Raw genomic sequence first — 19905 nt, forward strand, 5'->3', positions numbered from 1 at the left:
TACTGGCCTCCAAAGGCATATTTGTCATCGGAGGCTCTTGATGAAGCTGTACATAAATATCTGACTGTTGTTAAATACAAAACAAAACAAAGCAAAAATATTCCACAGGAACCAAATCAAAACCAGCTGTAAGGGGGAGAGGCCAAAAACTCAGTGTAAGTGCAAAAGTCCCAGCAGAAACACTTGTTAATTGTGCTATTTACTTTGCTAAACAGTAAATTGTCATGCCAATGAAGTCATATCACATGACTATAATGTTTTTCATATGACTTTCCTGCTAGGAGAGAAATGGGCATTTTATCTTCTAGAATTCTGAATTCTGTAGTGGATGAGTCAAAATCTGAGTTTTAATTAAAAAATCAACCCATCGGCCCAGCCCTGTTCATTTCTAGTCTGTTTATGACCTTACATCCTATGTTATAGCTGGTGTGCTAAACTTACTTTATAAATGATCATTCATTAATCCCCAATTATGCAGAAAGCAACTTCTGCTTAGCAAAAATGCAATTCTTTTGAAAGAATGCTGTAACTGCAATCCTAAAAACATAACTGTATGATACAGCATCAGTCAAGGGGAGAAAACATAGCCTAAAATTAATCTTGGAATCATGAAACTTGCAAACTTTCAAGAATGAGAATGAAATATTTCAGGAAAGTTGGGTCATGGAATTTTGGAATTTGAGTATCTCAAGGATATACCAATATAGCTTGTTTCATTAACTCTTATAATCAGTGTTTTCTCTCTAGTTAGATAGAATTTGAAAATTATTTGGCGTTTCCCACAGCACTATGTTGAACTCACAGCTGGAACTAAATCAGTACATGTGAACTGATACTTGATGAAAAATAACCCTAAGAAGATAAGTCACAGCACATTTTATGAAAAGATGGCTAAGTCATTCACATGTTTGGTTTAGACTAAGCCTTTCTTCAACAAATTCAGCAATTTAAACAGTATTTGGTGAGCACTTCAACAGCTTTGTGACTTGGATATCTTGTGTTTCATCAACTTTAAGGCCATTCCCGTTGGTTCCAACTGGGATAAACAGCCATCTAGGAGCCATATGGACCTGGGGTCAATCTCCAAATATCCAAACCCATTCTCAGTAAGGGTCTTGAAAGGAAAGGTCAGAACTCCATGCAAAATTCCGTACTCAGCCAGCAACATTTTAAGAGCGTGAAAAGCTGAGTGGGGCCTTTTAATACCTCATGGGCAGATGCACCTACAATTTGGCAGCTAGACGGGCTACAAAGAACACGAATCTCTGTCCAATACCCTTTCCTTATGAAATGTTAGCATTACCAAAAACATTTCTGACGTGGGTATTTAAAATTTTTTAATCTACAGCTTGAAATAAAATTAACATACCACACACATTTCTAAGTTTTCTTGCATCCTAGCTCTACAGCTTCGCCTCATTGTGCTAAATGAAACAGAATAATTTTATCTGCGAAATCAATCTACCAGTTCTGTTCTTTTTCTCCAAACTCTATCTCCATCCTATCTCTAATACCATCTAGTCATTTTCACTCATTTATTCCACTACCTCAAAATATCATACCCCCAGACAAAGTTACCTTTGTGAGTCTGGCGCCCCCTCCACCCCACTGCCAGTCCCCACTCTGCACCTTGCTCCTCGACCCCTCCTCCAACAGAAACCAACCTGGCAGTTTGTTTGTTAATCTCAACAGCACTATCATTAAACTAGTAACCTGGACTAAAATAATGGCAATCATTTTTGTATACTTGATGATGGAAGGGAGATGGGTGCAAAAAACTGGGTTGCACTGGTCAATCTCACTAAATCTGGATGATTCTGTCTTGAATATCTCTCTCAATCCATTCTCTCTGTGCCCCTTTCTATGAAAATAAAGGGATTTGTAGTCTCTAGCGGGATCAGCTTTGTATTCATCCTTCATAAAGGGGATATATTTAGGGAGACAGACCACAGGTATTAAGGGATAGGAGAAAGTTTAATAGCATCAAAACATTTTTCTTCTTTAAATTGAGAAGAATTACCTTGCTACAATATGGATGAACCTAGAAAACATCATGCTAAGTTACAGACATCAGACACAAAGGCCATGCATTGTTTGGTTTCATTTATGTGACATGTCCAGAATAGGCAAATCCCGCGAGACAGCAGGGAGATGAGCAGTTATCAGGACTGCAAGGAGCAGGTGGGAACAAGGAGTGACGGCTCAATGGGTACGGAGCTCCTTTTCGTGGGCATGAGAAGGTACTAAACTTAGGAATAACAGCAGCCTAACAACTCTGTGAATGCACTAAAAACCACCAGATTATATACTCTTAAAGGGTAAATTTCATGGTATGTGAGTTATAGGTCAATAAAACTGTTACTAAAAAGTATATTATCTGATTTCAGGTAACTCCAACTAAATGCTCACAATCTGAGTGACTCACCGAAGACTCCTGGCCTCTGGGTCCTTTATCCCTAGGATGCCCTGGCCCTCCCTTCCTGTCCGACTCCTTCCGTACACTTTCCCTGCCCAAATCCAACTCTTATTTTTAGAGAGCGCCTACTCATCCTTTAAAACTAAATGGAATATTTGGTCCCTGGGAAGTTCTCCTTGACATCCCTGCTCCCCCAGGGAGTAACTTCCTCTGCTCCCTCAGCACCTAATATATAAATGACTACAACATTTCTGATGATACTAGAGTTCACTATTTACGTCTCTGCTTTGCACACTAGACTGTGAACTCATTTCATTAACTTCTGTATTCAGTCACTAGCATAGTGCCTTGCTACCAAGTTTTCAAAAGATGTTCAGTAAAGGTTTTTTTAAGCTAGTATTTGTACAAATACATATTTTGTAAACAATGTATCACATGATACTGTCACATATCTTTTGATATTCCAGTGCTGATGGGTGAAAACAGCCCAAGATGAAAATTAATTGGGCATTCCTGATTGCACTGCTAAAATAAGTAAGTTGGGACCTTTCTATATGGGACACAGAAGTTTGTATTTTTATTACTGAACATCTGTAAATGCACTGGGAATCAAGTACACAAATCAAAACACTAGCTTTACACAGTGTATATGTGTATATTTTTTTATATTAATACTTATTTATTTACACACACATTTTTCACAGTAAAGTAAAAAAATATAGGCAAGACAATGATTTTTGTTGCTCTGAGGTCTGCTGGTGAGAATTATCTTTTTAAAACACAGTCCTATTTAGAGCTTTTTAAGAAAAAGAATAATCCTTTCCTAAGACAGGAGTTGCAAATTCCAATACCAATAAGGGTCATCAACTGAAGAACCTCTTTTTTTTTTTTTTTAACATCTTTATTGGAGTATAATTGCTTCACAATGATGTGTTAGTTTCTGCTGTATAACAAAGTGAATCAGCTATACGTATACATATATCCCCATATCTCCTCCCTCTTGCATCTCCCTCCCACCCGCCCTATCCCACCCCTCTAGGTGGTCACAAGCTGACCTCTCTGTGCTATGCGGCCACTTCCCACTAGCTATCTATTTTACGTTTGGTAGTGTATAGATGTCCATGCCACTCCTCACTTTGTCCCAGCTTACCCTTCCCCCTCCCCGTGTCCTCAAGTCCATTCTCTATTAGGTCTGCGTCTTTATTCCGGTCCTGCCCCTAGGTTCTTCATAACCTTTTTTTATTTTTCTAATTCCTTATATATGTGTTAGCATACGGTATTTCTTTTTCTCTTTCTGACTTACCTCACTCTGTATGACAGACTCTAGGTCCATCCACCTCACTACAAATAACTCAATTTCATTTCTTTTTATGGCTGAGTAATATTCCATTGTATATATGTGCCACATCTTCTTTATCCATTCATCTGTCGATGGACACTTAGGTTGCTACCGTGTCCTGGCTATTGTAAATAGAGCTGCAGTGAACACTGTGGTACATGACTCTTTCTGAATTATGGTTTTCTCAGGGTATATGCCCAGTAGTGGGATTGTTGGGTTGTATGGTAGTTCTATTTTTAGTTTTTTAAGGAACCTCCATACTGTGAAGAACATCTTCTAAACAGAGCATCCTCACCTAAAGAATACCTTTGGGCAAGAAACTAACAGCAGTGTGTGTCTCCAGGAAGAGAACTGGGTGTTAAGGGACAGGTGCAGAAGGAAGGTTTCCTTTCCACACAGAATATTTTTATGCCTTTAAAAATTTGTATCAAGTGCATTATTTATCTATAAAATTTTCTTCTTGGCTCCAGCTAACATCACTATTAAGGAATGAAGGCCTGGGGTTGCCAGATCTGATTTTTCAAAGAAGCTGGAAATGGGAATGTTCATATTTTTAGGTAAAACTCATTATTTTTAAATGTTGGCTTTATTCAGAATTTAACACATAGGGTAGGCCAAACAAAACACACCTGTAAGCCATATCTGGCTCATAGGCCAACCAGTTTACCACCTCTAATCTAAAATTTGATGTGTAACTTATGATTCCAAAACTATAAATGTAATTTAATAGAGGAAAACTTCAAGAAGAAAGATAAGACTTGTGGATGAAATCATACCCCCTTCCGCCCTACCACCTAGCTGCTATTGCTCTCAAACTTCCCCTTCTCCTTCTGGGCCTTTGAAAAGATTATGAATGTTTGACCAACCAAAACGCAAAACAAGCCAGGTTTAATGAAGGAATCGGCCCATTATCCGAGCATCTGCTCTGTTTTTAAAGAGTGAAACATGGGATCAATTTCAAGTTGCAATTCTTCCAGGCAGTTAAAGAGAAGTATGTGAATTATTTCTAGCTGGGTGGAAAAATTCCCCCAGCCAACTAGTCAACTGACTGCGTGGTTGAAAAGACCCGTAAGTTATTTTTCCCTTGCCATCAGTGCTGCTCAAAAGAAAAAATGGCAGCCATGATCAACATAATACTCTGAACCATGTCTGGGAAGCCAATCACAGCTCTGAGAAACATCTCAACATCTCTTAAAGTCCTGTAGAGATGCCATTCATCTCCTGAAAATGAAGCTAAGATACCCTATGTGGGTCTAACTATTGGTCATAAGTGGAAGATTGCATCTGCTGAATGCTCAGAGGACACCAAATCAAGTCAAAGAAGAATCAGTTTCAGCTCTAAGTCTAGCACTAGAAGAGCATTACCATGATTTTCTGGAGTGGCTGCTGAAACCTTCACAAGATTTCCTTCTGCTATTTCTACATCGTTTTCCTATACTCAGGGCTAGTTCCAGTCTTCCAAACACCAGCCTTTTCACCACCAGCTACTGCAGTATTGGGCTTGACCATCACTCACTGACCACTGGGGCTTCCCCCAATGTTGAGCATACAAAACCCCAGACAGAAATCAATCAACTATGTTACTCAACATCTGTTACTCAACAGAGGAACTATCTTACTCTCAACATCAGTTACTATGGGACTGATGGTAACTTTGCAAGTATTCCACTCCCATAGGATACAGGCACTCCAGGTTTTCCTTATGCAGCTTGCGGAAACGCTATGACAGGCCGCATTTTTCCTAAGAGCTTCTTTACCTAGGCTACTGGGTGGGGGTGGGGTGGGGTGGGGGTTGGAGGTGGGTAGGGAATGGCGGGGGCAGATGTTGGTTTAATCTCATTTAATCTCATTCATCCATTTTGAGGAACTGTCTGTTTGGCCAAGTGACCCAGCGGTGCCACACATACACAGCATACCCTTTTCTAAGTACAGTGAGCATTTGGAAAAGCAAAATGATAATCTAGTTTGTAATCCCAGTCTTAAAACACACACACACACACACACACACACACACACACACACACACGCACGCACACTGGTAGCAACCCAGGAAATTACGATTTGCAAAATATTCTAAATGACAAGCAAAACAAAACTCTCTTAGGTTGTAACTGAGGAAGCCATTTCGTGGTGAGGTTCAGTGGCCTACAAAGATGGGTTCAGCTGTGAAATAAAAGACATGGCCAGAGTCCAATGTCTTCCCTGACTTGCATTTTGATGTATGGACATCACAGCCAACCCTCCAAGGGCCACAGGCATGCTGTTCTTCAGTAAGGACCAGAGGTGCTTGGAAATCAATAACCTGTACTTCCTTTATCAGCAATTTTGTGCATTTGGAACCTACCACACAATACCTGCACACTGCGTCATCCAGCAACTGCAGAAGGTTCATTTTCTGATAAGTAGCAGACTTATTTAGCGATTTTGTCCTAAGGAAAAACTGTAATGAACTAATTCCTTCCTTTTCCATAAATCCAATTATCAAACAGGTTTGAAACACATCAGCCTTCTGAACAAAATGCTTGTTTTAGTCTTACCTCAGCAGCCTGGGTCTCCTGATGCAGCAACGTAAGACCAGTCAAATCCTCTAAGAAGGAATGTGAAGAATTAAACACCTTCACCAGGAAATTAAATCCTTCTCGTTCATACTGATCAAGAACCTGTAAGATATTTATACATATAGATGTATTTAAGGGGGCTGTAGGCTTTAAATGCATATTAAGAGAGTTTCACTTCTAATAATCACTTGTCAAAAATGGAATTAAAACTAGAATTAAAAATTAAATATGGGAAAAATCAATATGGTAGGCAAACAACTGTGAGGGCTTAGGATTTACTATTTTCTCTTTCTTAGAAAGAATGACAACATCATCTTCCAATTTAGATGATGGTATTTCTCCAACAAAGTAAGTTACATGCAAATTCACTGAAACTTCTAGAAGAGTTGAGGTTGCTGATTCTAAAGTTCACTTTTTAGGAGAAAAATAATAGTCAAGAGAAGAGCCAAGAAAAAAATTTTTTAAGGATAAAGGGAAATGGTGGGGACAAGAGGGTGGGAAATGTGGCCTACCTGCTAGTAAAATGTATTAAAAAAATTTTTTTTAATGTAAAAATGAATTTCACCAGGCATATCACAAAAGAAGTTGCCCAAATAGTCAATAAACATATGAAAAGTTGCTCAACATTACAAGTTATCAGGAAAATGACAACTAAAACCACAATGAACTACTAATTCATACCTACCAGAATGGCTAAAATGAAAAAGACAGAAAATACCAAGTACTGACAAGGAGGTGGAACAACCAGTATTCTCATCAGAAGGCAAAATGAGATAACTGCTTTAGAGGTTTAACATGTATATGCCCTGTGATCATGAAATTCTACTCCTAGATATATACATCCAACAAAAAATATGTACATATGTGCATCAAAAGACCTGAACAAAAGTATCCATAGAAGCACTATTCATGATAGCCTCAAACTAGAAACTACACAAGTGTCCATCAACAGTAGAATGAATTAACAAACTGTGGTTTATTCATACAATGGAATATCACACAGAAATAAACAGACAACTACACGCAACAATATACATAATTCTCACAAACATAATGTGCTACAGGATTACAATTACATGAAGTTTTTTTTTTTAAATGAACCTGTGGTGTAAAAGTCAGGAGAGCGGTTATCCACTGAAGGACTGTAATTGGAATTGGGCACAGGAGAGGTCCTGAGATGTTGGTAATATTTGTTCTTTTATCTGGGTTCTGGTTACAAAGGTATACTTTGTGAAAAACTATCAAGGATGTTTTCATATACATGTTGTCCTTCAACAAAAAGATCAAAAGATAGGAGACCACTAGTCTTCTGAGAACAATGTAAGAACATATGACTACCTAAAAGCAAACCACACACACACACAAAAAATGACTATCACGTTTAGGAATTCAACAATCATAAGAACTGTGAACTGCAAAAAGCAAACACTGAACCATTATGCCTTGGAAATTCTCTCAAAACTCAATAAATAAAGAGATGAAAGTTTCAAAAAGACAGCAGACATTGAAGATAAATCTAAGAAATCAACACATGAACAGAAAGGTTGGAGAAGCAATGACACACGATATAGAAAAAAGAATTAGAAAATTTATTTCTCCATTCAGAAATAAAAATGTATAAGCCCTTCAATCCAGCAATTCCACTTCAAAGACTTTTCAAAGACTTTTTGTTGTTGTTGAGGGTTGGGGAATTGTGATTCCCTTTTTTCCAATATTCTTCAATATTCAATTATCTTTTAGTTTACATAGTAGACATTTTAAAGGAAACCTGATGATGAGAATGTTGACTCTTAAGCAGCATGCCCACACCATTCCTGCTTTTACCCTGCCTACATGGGCACAAAGACTGATGTGTAAGGACACTCACTGCAACACCGTTTGCAGCAACAAAAGATTAAGAATAACTACCCTTTTAAAGGGGACTAATTAACTAAATTGTGGTATATTTACAATCAAGGACATAATCAGGATCCATTACAAGAATGAGGCAGTTCTATTTTTAGTTTTTTAAGGAACCTCCATACTGTTCTCCATAGTGGTTGTATCAATTTACATTCCCACCAACAGTGTAGGAGGGTTCCCTTTTCTCCACACCCTTTCCAGCATTTACTGTTTCTAGATTTTTTGATGATGGCCATTCTGACTGGTGTGAGGTGATACCTCATTGTAGTGCTAACACATATATATGGAATCTAAAAAAAAAAAAAAATTGTACTGATGAACCTAGTGGCAGGGCAGGAATAAAGACGTAGACGTACAGAATGGACTTGAGGACACAGTGGGGGGAGCAGGAAGCTGGGGCGAAGTGAGAGCAGCATTGACATATATACACTACCGAATGTAAAATAGTTAGCTAGCGGGAAGCAGCAGCATAGCACACGCAGATCAGCTAGGTGCTTTGTGATGACCTAGAGAGGTGGGATAGGGAGGGTGGGAGGGAGATGCAAGAGGGAGGAGATACGGGGATACATGTATGCATATGGCTGATTCACCTTCTGTGCAACAGAAACACAGTATTGTGAAGTAATTATAATCCAATAAAGATTAAAAAAAAAAAGGAGGAGGTGGTTCTATAGTACTAACATAAACTGATTTCCAAGACAGAGATATATTAAAAAGCAGTGTCCAGACCATGGGTCTAGTATTAATATTTTTAAAATAAAGGTGGAGAAGGAGAGAGGAAGAAAGGGAAATGCACATACGCATAGGCTTGTTTTTGCATATAGTATCTCTGGAAGAATACACACACCCACACACACACCCCTGACATCAAGTAGTTGCCTCTGTACATTCTTCTACACTACATGAATTTTTAAAACCATGTGCACATATTACTTCGTCAAATAATATTAAAATCTCAACTTAGTTTTTATTTTTTTCTTCAGTGCTGGAGAAAGTTCTCAGAAGAAGAGGAAGAACTCTAAAGTCCTAATGAAGAAGTTGGAGCTAGAGGGGTGGCTCTGCCCCGGGCACAGAAGTGTGTAGGTAGGGACCAGCAAAGCAGTTGAAATGTTAAGTTAGGAGAGAAGGGAACTGGGGGCCGAGGAACTCTATGGTCTGAACAGCAGGCAGCAAGGTCATCTGCTGCCAGAAAAGGGGATGGGGTGGGACATGGAGCTTGAGGGGGGTGATGACAGTCTGGGGCAGCTGGGTGGGGAGTGTGAGAAGGGCAGCTAATCAGCAGCGCATGAAGAGTGCTAAGCAATCTAAAGCCCCTGCTCAGGACAGAAAATATAAGTTTGGGGAGAAAGGTAGTTAAGGACCCATCTAATAAGCTTGAGGACTGGCCAGAAAGGGCCAAAGAATTTGAGGGGCTAGTGAGCAGCGATGAAGGGACCTGAGGCTGGTGAGGAAAGACCTGCAGGCTGTAGGGACAGAGAGACGGAATGTGGAGAGCTGGAGAGGCAGGGGATGGCTGTTGCCCCAAGGCATTAACGAAGTACAGTCTTTGGCTGATTAGCCACAGTAAATTAATTTGACAATCCAATGCCTGGATAAAAAGGCACTTAATAATTGAATGCCTCAGTAATTATGGGAGTCCTTACAAACCAGAATGTTATCTCAGGAAAAATGTGCATAGAAAGTAAGTGATCTTTTTTGAAATGCTAAATGCTGTGTGTTTAGTGAACTCACTTTTTTTTTTAAGAGGCATGATATTAATATTGCTGTTTTTATTTTTTCAATTTATTTTTTAATTGACATATAGTTCATTTATGATGTTGTGTTAGTTTCAGGTATTCAGCAAAGTGATTCAGAGATAGATATATATATATATATATATATATATATATATATATTCTTTTAGCTTTTTTTTTTTTTTTTTTGGTGGGCCTCTCACTGTTGTGGCCTCTCCCGTTGCGGAGCACAGGCTCTGGACGCGCAGGCTCAGCGGCCATGGCTCACGGGCCCAGCCGCTCCGCGGCATGTGGGATCATCCCGGAGCGGGGCACGAACCCACGTCCCCTGCATCGGCAGGCGGACTCTCAACCACTGGCCACCAGGGAAGCCCTATATATTCTTTTTAGATTCTTTCCCCATACAGGTTATTACAGAATACTGAGTATAATTCCCTGTGCTATAGAGTTGGTCCGTGTTGGTTATCTATTTTATATACAGTAGTATGTATATGTTGATGTCAAACTCCTAATTTATCCCTCCTCTCTTTTCCCCCTTGGTAACTATATGTTAGTTTTCTCTGCCTGTGGGTCTATTTCCATTTTGTAAGTAAGTTCATTTGTATTTTTTTTTTAGATCCCACAAAAGTGATATCATATGGTATCTGTCTTTCTCTTTCTGTCTTAATTCACTTAGTATGGTAATCTCTAGGTCCATCCAGTGATCACTTATTCCTGGGTGAACTACTAAACTAATTAAACAGCTACTTTGTGCTAGGTTTCCATTAAGGTTAAAAGAAAAAAAAAAGAAGACATGGGAGTGAAAAACGGGCAAAAACTTTGAAAAAAAAATTTGGAGTAACTCCAGAGATGGCACTTTGTCAGACCTTACTTATTCTCAGATTTCAAGCCTACGTTTCCACACCTAACTGTGTAGTGCTACAAACCTGGACAGTGAAAAAACTAGCAGCAAGGGCAGAATGAGTGAAGGCCTCCCCCATAATCAGGATGTACAGCAAGTTTAAGGGTGAAGCATTATTAATAGCTCTGGCTTGAAAAATATGTGGAAAAATTTAATCCCTTAGGGGCATATTTAATCATGCAAGAGTTTTCCAGTATTCCCTTTATGTGCAGGAAAGTTAATCTGTGTTACAAGTACAAGCAGCTTATAAAACGTAGGAGGAGTTTTTTTTCCTCTACACACATCTTAACCTTCTTAAAGGGGAAAAATGTGTTTTAAATTACCAAAAATAAAAGATACTATCACAATGAATTTGAGCACTGCAACAACCTGTCATAAAACATAAAACATAGAACACCTCTTAAGTAAATTATATAATATGTGGTCTTGTACACATTACATTTTGGAAGGCTGTAAGTATTCTAAAGGTACTTTGCTAAGTAGAGAAATAATAATGACTCTTTCAGTATAAAGATACAGATCCTTTCCTAACGGACACAATTTTCCTTACTTAACTATTCTGTAAGGCTAGGTTATCTTTATTCATGATGTATATGAGCACATACCCCTGGACAAAGATGGTAGAATCTCTTCTTAAAACATGATTTTAGGAATATCACTTCTCTGGCTGAGACTCTTTGGTGGCTACTAGATCAAAACTATACTGTCCAGCTAGGTATTTAAGTCCCTCCAGAATCCTCCAATTGTTGGACGGCTCTCTGTGGAATGCCTTTCATAGAGTCTAAGATCTCCTGACTACACCATGCAATGACTTTCAGTTCATGAGAAGCAGAATGGATTCACAGTTTGCAACTCTTGTCTGTTATTCTTAAACAAGGACAAGAGGAACTGTGTGCCCTACCTAAAAAAATAGCTAATATATTTTCAAAAGGGGATGGGAACACGCAGTGTCTGCAAAACTCTTATTTAAAGTCTTTGTTGTTTAGAAATTGTACTTATTTGCTCTTGATGATTTAAAAATATACATGGGTCATGATTTCTAAAAAAAAAACTTAGGAAAAGCTTGCCCAATATCCCAGATAGGGTAATAAAAGAGTATGGCTAGAAGCCACCAGGACCCTTAGTTCCCATCCTATGAGAATCCATGACAGAAGAGTCAAAACACTCCCTGCTGAGGGACAGTCACCCAGTCGTCTGCAGAGACTTTACTTCAAGTTGAGTGCAAAATTCTCTGTTTTCCAGTACTTTTGCTGAGGGAGCCATGCCAGGGTAGAGAAGCCCCCACTTTGGATAATGAGCTGGAAGCACGGCTTGTAACACCAGGAAGCCCCTTGATCAGTTTCTGTCTCTTGGTGCCCTGGGATTTCTCTCATCATCATAGAAAAGAATCAAAGAAGAGGAAAAAAGCCCTGATTTCAGCAGCCCTTACAACATGACTGTTCCACCTTCACTACTCCCAGCTCCTTCCTGGGACCATCACCTTGGAAAAGCTTCAGCTCCCTTCCCATTACCTCTTGGTGCTGGCCTACCTAGAACAATCTCTTGTCTTTCCTATCAAATGAGGTCTTGCACTTCAAAGTTCAGCTCAAGTATCAACTGCAAGAAGTCTTCCTTGATTAATTCCACTCCCGGTGATCATTTTTCCCTTTTGTCTTCTCTGACCCCACTACTCTCCATGGCACACTGAGTTGCCAAAGGGATTGAAAGAAATACTCTGCCTCACTGTCCCTGGTAGTCAGCAGTCGATGGCATTTTCAAATATCAACCGGATGTTCAGTAACTTTGTTCCTATTTCTATATGCGTCAGTGATATAAAGCAGATAATGGATGAGAAAACGGCTTCATATGGAAACACGCAGCTATCATCCTAACTAAATCAGCTGCTGTTAACTTACTCTATTTAGACACAGGTAGGACTTATAAGGTCAAACTTTAAAAAAGGAGGGCAGCTCTGAGTTCAAGATATTTAATAGCAGGGGCAATACAGGGTTGGAGTGGGAGGTACAAAGTGTTGGCTGTAAGACAGGTTACAAGGATGTATTGTACAACACAGGGAATATAGCCAATATTTTGCAATAACTGTAAATGGAATGTAACCTTTAAGAATTGTATAAAAATTTTTAAAAAGTGAGTCTGAAAAGATACGAGATTTTTAAGATTAGTTCTTCTTTCCTGTAAATTGATCTAATTTCATAATATAAATAAAAACACAAGCAAAGTTAAAGAAACATGTAATAGCATGTCAAAATTATAGCATTAATCAGGATAATTATTGGCATGTCAAAAATATAAAACAGATAAGTCTCTTGTCCTTTCCCTAAAGTCACTGTATAGTGTACCTTTTTCTTAGGCATCCAAATGTAAAATGGGCACAATGGTAATTTAAAGGATACAGGAGATTTTAAATCAAAACACTGAATAGCTTTCAAATTGAGATAATTGACAATGGTATGAAAGTTCCAACACTTCAGTATTTTAACTAAACTTCTTATGGTGCAACATACAACTGTACTAAAAAAAAGCCAAATAATAGTACATCTTGGTATCTTCATGTACCAAAATCACAAATTTACTGAGGCCAACTGAGTAGAAGGAAAGAACTGAAAACTGGGAGTCAAAATGCAATGGACAGTAATTTGGCAACACTGGGCAAAACACTTCATCTTTCTGAGTCTGCTCATTTCTACAATGGGGATCCAACTCCATACCTATCTCCCCACTTAGATTAAAAAAAAGATTATGACTTGAATCACTGACAAAGAATGGTTTACAAAGAGCAACAGAAATGCTATTTATTACCTTTTTTTGCATTTATTACTCAGAATACAATTATTATCACTAAATAGGGCTTGATAAGTACAGAAAAGATGACACAAAGTGATGTCAGTGAAAATAGTGGAATAAGGACCTCTGGAAATGCTCTCTTCCATAAAAGAAAAGAGAATACTAACAAAATCTGAGGAGAAATTAAGAAAAGCAGCTGATTCACAGTAAAACCAATGAGGTTTGTGGTATTTTAACTTGCCCCATTTCTGTCCCTTTTCCCCTTCTAGCTTGACTGTAGCCTTGAAAACCAACACACTACCACACTGAAAACAAGCCTGGCAGCCACTGGAGGAGGCAATTTGGAGCTCTGACCCCATATTCACAAAACTGTCACTTGTTTGGAAGGAAGACCCTACTTGCTTGTTGTCTTTATTCAACCAAACTCAGAACTCACCCTGTGTGAAAGCCTTTTTCCTGGGACCAGTTGTTGAAAAGTATCAGGAGCAACTGTTTAACACTGTGATCTCCTGAGATGTTAAATAACAGTTGAAGCAACAAAAAGCTGACTAAAAAGCTTAAAAGGAAAATCTGGGGGAATTCCATAATCTTAGGAATCTAGAAGACTATGCACAGGCACAGAGCTAGGTGCATGCCCAAAGTCATGCACATGCTCAGGAAAGATCTGAGAAGGCCTTAAGCTCTCACCTCTAGCTGATCGCGAGGATGTGTGCAAGTAGGACATGAAGGGTAAGGCAGGGTTCTTAACTGCCCATCTGAGCCCAGAAGGCATGCCCCAGTATGCACACAGAGCCCCCCAGCAAAGACTGGGGGACTTACTGGTTCCAGGCATTTAAGAAAATCTCTATCCAATCATTAGATGACCACTAAGTTAACTGAGGAGAAACTTGATGGCCACACAGGACAAAGAATACAAACTTAAATTAGTTTAGAGAAGTCACTAAATAAAAAGTAACAGGAGCAGCAAGGAATAACAACAATAAACCACAGAGAAGGGGGAGAATCTGATTCCCAGAATTGTGGCATGATATTATTGAAAATGTCCAGTTCTCAACAAAAAATTACAAAGAAACAAGAAAGTATGTCCTACTCACAAAACAAAAACAAAATCAGTGTATAAGAATTGTCCCCGAGGAACCTACTAGACAAAGACTTTAAAATAACTATTTAAGTATGTTCAAAGAACTAAAAAAAACATGTACAAATAACTAAAAGAAAGTATGAGAACAATACCTCACCAAAATACAGAATACCAATAGAGAAATTATAAAAAAGAACCCAAGAGGCATTCTGGAGTTAAAAAGTACAACTGAAAAATTCATGAGAGACACTCAACAGTAGATTTGGGCAAGTTGAAGAAAGAATCATTGAACATGAAGATAGGTCAATTGACACTATCCAGTCTGAGGAACATGAAGATAGGTCAATTGAGACTATCCAGTCTGAGGAACAGAAAGAAAAAAGAATGAAGAAAAATGAATACAGCTTCAAATATCCATCAAGCATACCAACATATGCATAATAGGAGTTTCAGAAGATAGGAGAGACAGAAAAGGGCAGAAAGAATACTTGAGGAAATAATGGGAGAAAACGTCCCAAATTTGATGAAAAACATTAATCTATACATCCAAGAAGCTCAACTCCAAGTAGAATAAACTCAACAAGATCCATACCACATAACCAAACTGTAAAAAGACAAAGGGAGACTCCTGTAAACACAAGAAAGAGCCTATCATGTAAAAGGAATCATTAACAGCCAATTTCTCATAAGAAACCACAGGGGCCAAAAGTAGTGTAATTAAATACTCAAAGTGCTGAGAGAAAAAGAAACTCTCAACCAAGGATTCCATGCCCAGCAAAACTAACCTTCAAAAATGAAGGAGAAATTAACACATTCCAAGATAAACAGAAAACAAAGAATTCATCACTAGCAAACCTGCCCTGTCAGAAACACTAAAGGGAGTCCTTCAGGCTGAAATGAAAGGATACTAGACAGTAACTCAAATCCACATTTAGCAAAGAACACAGGTAAAGGTGACGGTATAGATAAATATAAAAGACTAAATAGGGCTTCCCTGGTGGCGCAGTAGTTGAGAGTCTGCCTGCCGATGCAGGGGACACAGGTTCATGCCCTGGTCTGGGGGGATCCCGCATGCCGTGGAGCGGCTGGGCCCGTGAGCCATGGCCGCTGGGCCTGCGCGTCCAGAGCCTGTGCTCCGCAACAGGAGAGGCCACAACAGTAAGAGGCCCCTGTACCGCAAAAAAAAAAAAAAAAAAAAAAAAAGACTAAATATATTTCTGTTGTAATTTTTTTCTCCTATGTGATTTAAAATACAGCAGCAAAGTTTCTGTATACTAATGAAATTAAGCTGATGATAAACCAACTTACACTGTTATAAATTAAGATGTTAACTGTGATTTCCAGGGCAGCCACTGAGAAATTAACTAAAAAAATAAAAAAAATACAAGGGAATTAAAATGGTATATTAGAAAATATCTGTTTAACACAAAAGAAGGTGGTCATTGAGAAATACAGGAAGAAAAAAGACAAGAGACACATAGAAAACAAATAGCAACATTGCAAATGTAAATCTTCTCAGTAATTACATTAAATGTAAATGAATTAGACTCCAACTAAAAGGCAGACATAGCAAAATGCATTAAAAAAGCGTGATCCAACTATATGCTGTCTACTTGAGATTCATTTTTGATTCAAAGACACAAATAAGTTGAAAGTAAAAGAAGAGAAAAAGATATTCCATGCACTTTCAATTATGCAAGATGAGTAAGCTCTAGAGATCTAATGTATGGCACAGTGATGACAGTTAACAATACTATATTGTATACTTGAGATGTGCTAATAGGATAGATCTGAAATTAAACTTCTCAACACACACACACACATAATGGTAACTACTGGTGCTGGAGGTGATGGATATGTTGATTAGCTTGACTGTGGTGATTATTTCACTATATATATACATATATATATCAAAACATTAATTTGTATACCTTAAATATATATAATTTTTATATATCAATGATATCTAAGTGAAGTCTTTTTTTGGCCGAGCAGCATGGCTTGTGGGATCGTAGTTCCCCAGCCGGGGATGGAACCCAGCCCCAGCAGTGAAAGCACCAAGTCCTAACTACTGGACCACCAGGGAATTCCCTCAAGTTGCTTTTTAAAAAAAGATATTCCATGCAAATAGGAGCCAAAAGAGAGTGGAGAGACTATACTAATAACAGACAAAATAGACTTCAACATTGTTAAGAGACAAAGAAGGACATTATCTTCTAATGATAAAAGGGTCAGTCTATCAAACATGTATAATTATAATCATACATGCACCTATCAAACAGCCTCAAAACACATGAAGCAAAAACTGACAGAACTGAAGGGAAAAATATAAGTAAACAATAATAGTTGGAGACATCAATACTGCGTGTTCAATAATGGATATAACAACTAGACAGAAGATCAGCAAGGAAATAGAGTACTTGAACAAAACTATAGATCTAACAGACATTTATAGAACACTATATCCAGTGATAGCAGAACACATATTCTCCTCAAATGCACATGAAGCATTCTCCAGGATACACCATGTGTTAGGCCATAAAAAAATGAAGTCATACACTATATGTTCTCTAACAACAATGGAATGAAAGTAGATATCAATAACAGAAAGAAATCTGGGAAACTCACAAATATGTGGATATTAAAAAACACACTCTTAAAAGCAGTGAATCAAAGGAAAAATCAAGGGAAATTAGAAAACACTTTGAGATGAAAAAAATAAATAAACACAACATACCAAAATGTATGAGATGCAATGAATGCACTGCTTAGAGAGCAACTTATAACTATAAATGTCCATAATAAAGAACAATTTTAGGGACTTCCCTGATGGCACAGTGGTTAAGGTTCTGCCTGCAAATGCAGGGGACACAAGTTTGAGCCCTGGTCTGGGAAGGTCCCACATGCCGCGGAGCAACTAAGCCCGTGCGCCACAACTACTGAGCCTGCGCACTAGAGCTCGTGAGCCACAACTACTGAAGCCCGCATGCCTAGAGCCCATGCTCCACAACAAGAGAAGCCACCGCAATGAGAAGGCTGAGCACCGCAACGAGGAGTAGCCCCCGCTCTCCCCAACTAGGCAGCCAAAAATATATAAATAATTTTTTTAAATCTCTAAAAAAAAAAGAACAACTTTAAATCAACAACTTAACCTTTCACACTAACAACAAAACAAAGCAAAAAGCAAACTAAATACAAAGCAAGCAGAAGGAAGGAAATATAAAGAATTGAGCATAAATAAAATGCTGGTTTCTTGAAAATATCGACAAAATTGACAAATCTTTATCTAGACCGACCAAAAATAAAAGAAGACTCAAATCACTAATATCAAGAGTGACAGAGGGGACAATACTATCTATCTCAGAGAAATAAAGTTGATTATAATACCATGGACGACCATATGCCAATAAACTAGATAACCTAGATGAAATGGACACACTTCTAGAAAGACACAAAGTATTGAAACTGACTTAAAAAGAAATAGAGGGACTTCCCTGGTGGCACAGTGGTTAAGAATCCACCTGTCAATGCAGGGGACATGGGTTTGAGCCCTGGTCAGGGAAGATCCCACATGCCGCAGAGCAGCTAAGCCTGGGCGCCACAACTACTGAGCCTGTACTCTAGGGCCCCTGCGCCACAACTACTGAAGCCAGCATGCCTAGAGCCCATGCTCCACAACAAGAAAAGCCACCGCGATGAGAAGCCTGTACACCACAACAAAGAGTAGCCCCTGCTTGCCACAACTAGAGAAAGCCCGCGCACAGCAACAAAGACCCACAGCAGCCAAAAATAGATTTTTTTAAAAACATTTTAAAAATTTTAAAAAAAGGGGCTTCCCTGGTGGTGCAGTGGTTGAGAGTCCGCCTGCCAACGCAGGGGACACGGGTTCGTGCCTTGGTCTGGGAAAGATACCACATGCTGTGGAGCGGCTGGGCCTGTGAGCCATGGCCGCTGAGCCTGCACGTCCGGAGCCTGTGCTCTCTAACGGGAGAGGCCACAACAGTGAGAGGCCTGCGTACCGCAAAAAAAAAAGGAAAGAAATAGAAAATCTGAATAGACTTATGAAAAGTAAAAAGAGCGAATAAGCAATCAAAAAACTTCCCACACACACACACAAAAAAACTAGGATCAAGTGACTTTGTTGGTGATTTCTACTGGATATTTAAAGAAGAATTAACCAAACTTTCACAAACTCCCAAAAAACAAAAACAGAGGAAACATGTCTTAACTCACTCTCTGAGGCCAGTAGTATCCTGATACTAGAACCAGAAAAGACAACACAAAGAAATGTCCCTTATGAATATAAATGTAAAAATCTTCAGTACAGTACTAGCAAACTGGATCCAGCAACATATAAAAAGAATTATACACCATGAGAAAGTGGGATTTATCCCTGGAAAGCAAGGTTAGTTCAATATATGAAAATAAATCAATGTAATACACCATATTGATAGAATAAAGAACAAAAACCACATGATCATCTCAACAGAGACAGAAAAAGCATTCAATAAATTCCAACACCTTTTCATGACAATAAACACTCAACAAGCTAGAAACAGAAGAGAATTTCCTCAACCTGTTGCAGAGCATCAATAATCATCAACATTATACTTAATGGTGAAAGACTCAAAGTTTTCCTACTAATATCAGGAACAAGACAAGGATGTCTACTTTCACCACTGCTATTCAACACTGTATTGGACGTTTTGACTCTGGGTAATAGGCAAGAAAAAGAAATAAAAGGCATCTACCTAGATTGAATCTGGGGAATTCCCTGGCGGTCCAGTGATCTCACAAGCCACACACAGTGCAGCCAAAAAAAAAAAAAAAAAAAAAACTGGATTCAAGAGAAGTAAAACTATCTCTATTTGCAGATGACATGATCTTGTATATAGAAAAGCCAAAGGAAACCACACACACAAAACCCCTTAGAACAAAATAAGTACAGCAGGGCTGCAGGATACAAGAGCCATATACAAAAATCAATTGTATTTCTACACACTAGCAATGAACAATTCAAAGAAGAAATTAAGAAAACAACTCCACTTTCAATAGCATCAAAAAACAATAAAATATCTAAGAATAACTTTAACAAAATAATTGTAATAACACGTATACTAAAAACTACAAAACTCCATTGAAAAAAATTAAAGAACAAAATAAATACAAAGACATCCCAAGTTCAATGGCT

At 38.4% G+C, this 19905-nt stretch overlaps 1 protein-coding gene across 11 annotated transcripts in view; it reads right to left on the reverse strand.

Annotated features, from left to right (window-relative positions):
- The window catches only part of ATG7 (autophagy related 7), a 328672-nt gene that overhangs the window by 116637 nt on the left and 192130 nt on the right, over positions 1-19905 (reverse strand). For all 11 annotated transcript variants that reach the window (XM_070046586.1, XM_070046585.1, XM_070046584.1 and 8 more), the window contains one exon: positions 6293-6415. In XM_070046586.1, coding sequence (XP_069902687.1) covers positions 6293-6415 — 123 coding nt within the window. The remainder of the gene's footprint in view (positions 1-6292; positions 6416-19905) is intronic.

This window comes from Globicephala melas, chromosome 11 (genome assembly GCF_963455315.2).
Source record: "Globicephala melas chromosome 11, mGloMel1.2, whole genome shotgun sequence".
Lineage (NCBI taxonomy): Eukaryota > Metazoa > Chordata > Mammalia > Artiodactyla > Delphinidae > Globicephala > Globicephala melas.